The sequence below is a fragment of the Cebus imitator genome, unplaced genomic scaffold (genome assembly GCF_001604975.1).
Source record: "Cebus imitator isolate Cc_AM_T3 unplaced genomic scaffold, Cebus_imitator-1.0 Scaffold234, whole genome shotgun sequence".
NCBI classification, from domain to species: domain Eukaryota; kingdom Metazoa; phylum Chordata; class Mammalia; order Primates; family Cebidae; genus Cebus; species Cebus imitator.
In genome coordinates, this window is record NW_016107549.1 from 1,573,012 (window position 1) to 1,577,532 (window position 4,521).

General features: G+C 48.5%; 1 protein-coding gene across 1 annotated transcript in view; it reads left to right on the plus strand.

The window, feature by feature from the left end:
• The first annotated feature begins 3,891 nt into the window (after positions 1-3,891).
• Positions 3,892-4,521, plus strand: part of GADD45GIP1 (GADD45G interacting protein 1) — a 3,601-nt gene continuing 2,971 nt past the window's right edge. The window contains exon 1 of the mRNA XM_017497774.2: positions 3,892-4,277. Within this exon, the coding sequence (XP_017353263.1) occupies positions 3,928-4,277 (350 nt within the window). The 5' untranslated portion in view covers positions 3,892-3,927. The remainder of the gene's footprint in view (positions 4,278-4,521) is intronic.

The following is a 4,521-nucleotide window of genomic DNA, read 5'->3' on the forward strand; positions in this document are numbered from 1 at the left end:
CCATCTTTAAAAAAAAAAAAAAAAAAAAAAAAGGCCAGGCGCAGGGGCTCACACCTGCAATCCTAGCACTTTGGGAGGCCAAGGCGGATGGATCATGAGGTCAAGAGATTGAGACCATGCTGACCATCCTGACCAATATGGTGAAAACCCGTCTTTACTAAAAATACAAAAAATTAGCTGGGTGTGGTCGCACACACCTGTAGTCCCAGCTATTTGGGAGGCTGAGGCGGAAGAATTGCTTGAACCTGGGAGGTGGAGGCTGCACTGAGCTGAGATCAAGCCACTGCACTCCAGCCTGGTGACAGAGTGAGACTCTGCCTAAAAAGTAAAAAAAATGCTGTGTACCCATATTCATAAGATCATTATTCACAATAGGCAAAAACTGGAGGCTGCCCAAATGTCCATGTGTATAGATGAATGGATAAACAAAATGTGATCCATGTTATTCAACCTTTTAGCATGACATCTGCTGTTGGAAGAAGAAAAAATGTGGTCCATCCATACAATGGAATAGCATTCAGCCTTAAAAAGGAAAGAAAAAAATTTGAGATAGTCTCGCTCTGTCACCCAGGTTGGAGTGCAGTGACATGCCCACAGCTCACTGGAGTCTCCACCTCCCAGGTTCAAAAGATCCTCCTGCCTCAGCCTCCAAAGTAGGTGGAACTACAGGCATGCACCACCACACCTGGCTAAATTTTGTATTTTTTGTAGGGACAGGGTTTCACAATGTTGCCCAGGCTAGGAAAGAAATTCTGACACGTGCTGCAACATAGATGAAACTTTAGGATATGCTGGACATGGTGTCTCACACCGGTAATCCCAGCGCTTTTCGAGGCCAAGGCAGGCAGATCACTTGAGGTCAGGAGTTTGAGACCAGCCTGGCCAACATGGTGAAACCCTGTCTCTACAAAAAATACAAAAATTCGCCAGGTGTGGTGGCAGGTGCCTGTAATCCCAGCTACTGGGGAGGCTGAGGCACAAGAATTGCTTGAACCCGGGAGGAGGAGGTTGCAGTGAGCCAAGATCGAGCCACTGCACTCCAGCCTGGGCGACAGAGTGAGACTCAGTCTCAAAAAGGAAAAAGAAGAAGTTTTAGGATATTATGGTAACTAAACTAAGTCAGCCCCAGGTGCAGTGGCTTACACCTATAATCCTAACACTTTAGGAGACAGAGGCTAGAGGATTGCTTGACCTCAGGAGTTCGAGACCAGCCTGGGTAACATAATGAGATCCTGTCTCTACTGAAAATAAAAATAAAATAAAAATTAGGCCAGGCGCAGGTGGCTCCTGCCTGTAGTCCCAGCTACTTGGGAGGCTGAGGCAGGAGAATTGCTTGAGCCCCGGAGGCGGAGGTTGCAGTAAGCTGAGATCCCGCCACTGTACTCTAGCCTGGGCAATAAAGAAAGACTCTGTCTCAAAAAAAAAAAAAAAAATTGCCAGGTGAGTACCTGTAGTTTCAGCTACTCGAGAGGCTGAAGTGGGAGGATCACTTGAGTCCAGGAGGTCAATTCTGCAGCGAGTTATGATCATGCCATTGCACTTCGGCCTGGGGAACAGAGCAAGACCCTGTCTCAAAACAAAAAATAAGCCAGTTACAAAAGGACAAGTACATATAATTCCACTTATATGAGGTACCTAGAGTAGTCCAAATTCATAGAAACAGAAAGTAGAATAGTGGCTGCCAAGGACTGGGCGGGCGGAAGGGAAACCAGGGAGTGAGTGTTTCATGGGTACAGACTTACAGGTTTCCAAGATGAAAACATTCTCAGGTCAGGCACTGTGGCTCATACCTGTAATCTCAACACTTTGGGAAGCCAAGGCAGGAAGATAACTTGAGCCCTGAAACTCAAGACCACCCTGGGCAACATATTGAGACTTTATCACTACAAAGAATACAAAAATCAGCCAGGCTTGATGGTGAGTGCCTGCAGTTCCAGCTACTCAGGAGGCTGAGGTGGGAGGATCACTTGAGGCCAGGAGGTTGAGGCTGCACTGACCATGCCAGTGTATTCCAGCCTGGGTGACAGAGTAGGATCTTGTCAAGAGGGAAGGGGTGGGGGGAGAAGGGGAGAGTAGAGAAGGGAAGGGGAAGGGGAGGGGGCAGAAGAGGGGGAGGGAGAGCCCAGCAGTTGAAGATCAGCCTGGATAACATAGAGAAACCCTGTCTCTACAAAAAAATTTAAAATTTAGGTGGAAGTAGTGTTCATTCCTATAGTCTACCTACTTGAAAGACTGAGGTGGGAGGATCACTTGAGCCCAGGAATTCAAGACTACAGTGAGCTATGATCAAGCCAGTGCACTCTAGCCTGGGCAACAGAGCAAGACCCTGTGTCAAAAAAAAAAATTAATTTAATTTAAAAAGCAACCATATAAGTCCTGCTTCCTTTGTTGCACATTATGCTTATAAGAATCATCCATCTTGCTGTGAGCAGATGTAATATCTGCTTTCATTCCTGTGTAGTAGTCCATTGGCTGAAACAGCATAATTTAGGTGTCCATTCTACTTGAGATGGACATTGGGTGTGAGCTAGTTCCAGCTTGGGAATGACATACATACGTGATGCTCCTATGAACATTCATGTCTTGAGAAAAATTACAATTCTTTTTTTCGGGGGCAGAGAAGGTGTGCATGTGTGTGATTAAAAACAACAACAGGCCAGGTGCAGTGGCTCACGCCTGTAATCTTAGCACTTTGGGAGGCCGAGGTGGGTGGATCACCTGAGGTCAGGAGTTCAAGACCAGCCTGGCCATCACGGTGAAACCCCATCTTTAAAAAAAAAAAAAAAAATTTGGCTGGATGGTGGCTCACACCTGTAATCCCAGCACTTTGGGAGGCCGAGGTGGGCGGATCACTTAAGATCAGGAGTTTGATGCCAGTCTGGCCAACATGGTAAAACGCCATCTCTACTAAAATGCAAAAATTAGCCAGACGTGGTGGCTAGAGCTTGTGGTCCCAGCTACTCAGAAGGCAGAAGCTCGAAAATCCCTTGAACCCGGGAGGTGGAGGTTGCAGTGTGCAGGGATCGCGCCACTGTGCTCTAGCCTGGGAGACAGAGCGAGGCTCTGACTCAAAAACAAAACACAAATTCTTTTTCTTTATTGTGTATATTTTACAATATGAAACATACTATATTCTACATTATAAGCAATATCTCCCACTCCTCCACCCCCAGCCCCTGGTAAATCTACTTTCTGTCTCTATGACTTTGACTACTCTAGTTACCTCATATAACTGAATACAATTTTTATCCTTTTGTGACTGTCTTATTTCACTTAGCCTAATGTCCTCAAGGTTCATCCATGTCACAGCAAGTGACAGAATTTTATTTTTTTTTCTCCCAGGCTGGAGAGCAGTGGGGCAACCTCGCCTCCCAGTTTCAAGCGATTCTCCTGCCTCAGCCTCCCCAGTAGCTAGAATTATAGGCGTGCGCTACCACGTCCGGCTACTTTTTGTATTTTTAGTAGAGACAGGATTTCACCATGTTGGCCAGGCTGGTCTCAAACTCTAACCTCAGGTGATGCCTGCCTTGGCCTCCCAGAGTGCTGGGATTACAGCAGTGAACCACCGCGCCCGGCCACATTTAAATTTTAAAAAGTAATAAATGCTAGTTTAAATGCATAAAAGTAAAATTTAAAACATTCCATTTTACCCAAAGAACACTGAACGCTTAAAAACACATTTTTTTGAAGTGTCAGTGTGCAGAGGAAAAAAAGTAAAAATTAAAAATGACTTTAATAAGTAACTGTTTGACTAAAACTTAAAGCTATACTTGGAAATGTATAAAAACTGTACTAACTCCTCCGCCTCACCAGCCCGAACTGAGGCAGCAGGGACGTCCCTCGTCCTGCCCTGGCCCCCACCGGGCCTCGCGCTCAGGCAGCGCCTTGAACAGCTCGGCCGGCGTGCGAGGACCCCGCACGGCCAAAATGGCGGCGTCCGTGCGACAGGCACGTAGCCTGCTGGGGCTGGCGGCGACCCTGGGCCCGGGTTCCCGTGGCTACCGGGCGCCCCCGCCCCCGCGCCGCACGCCAGGACCCCGGTGGCCAGACCCCGAGGACCTCCTGACCCCGCGATGGCAGCTGAGGCCGCGCTACGCAGCTAAGCAGTTCGCGCGTTACGGCGCTGCCTCCGGGGTGGACCCCGGTTCGCTATGGCCGTCGCCGGAGCAGCTGCGGGAACTGGAGGCCGAGGAGCGCGAATGGTACCCAAGCTTGGCGACCATGCAGGAGTCGCTGCGGATGAAGCAGCTGGCCGAAGATCAGAAGCGTCAGGAGAGGTGCGTGCGTGCAGGAACACGCGGGGCTGCCCTGTGTGTCCCGTGGGCGAACTGGGCCCCAAACCGTGCCTACCCCATAGGTGGCACCTTGCAGCATCTACATGTTGTAGATTTATGTATACGCTCACCTGGCCGCAAAACAAACTCAGTAACAGTCCATTTAGTCATTCATCAGTAAGTTTTTTTTTTTTTCTTTTTTGAGTCGGAGTTTCGCTCTTGTTACCCAGGCTGGAGTGCAATGGCG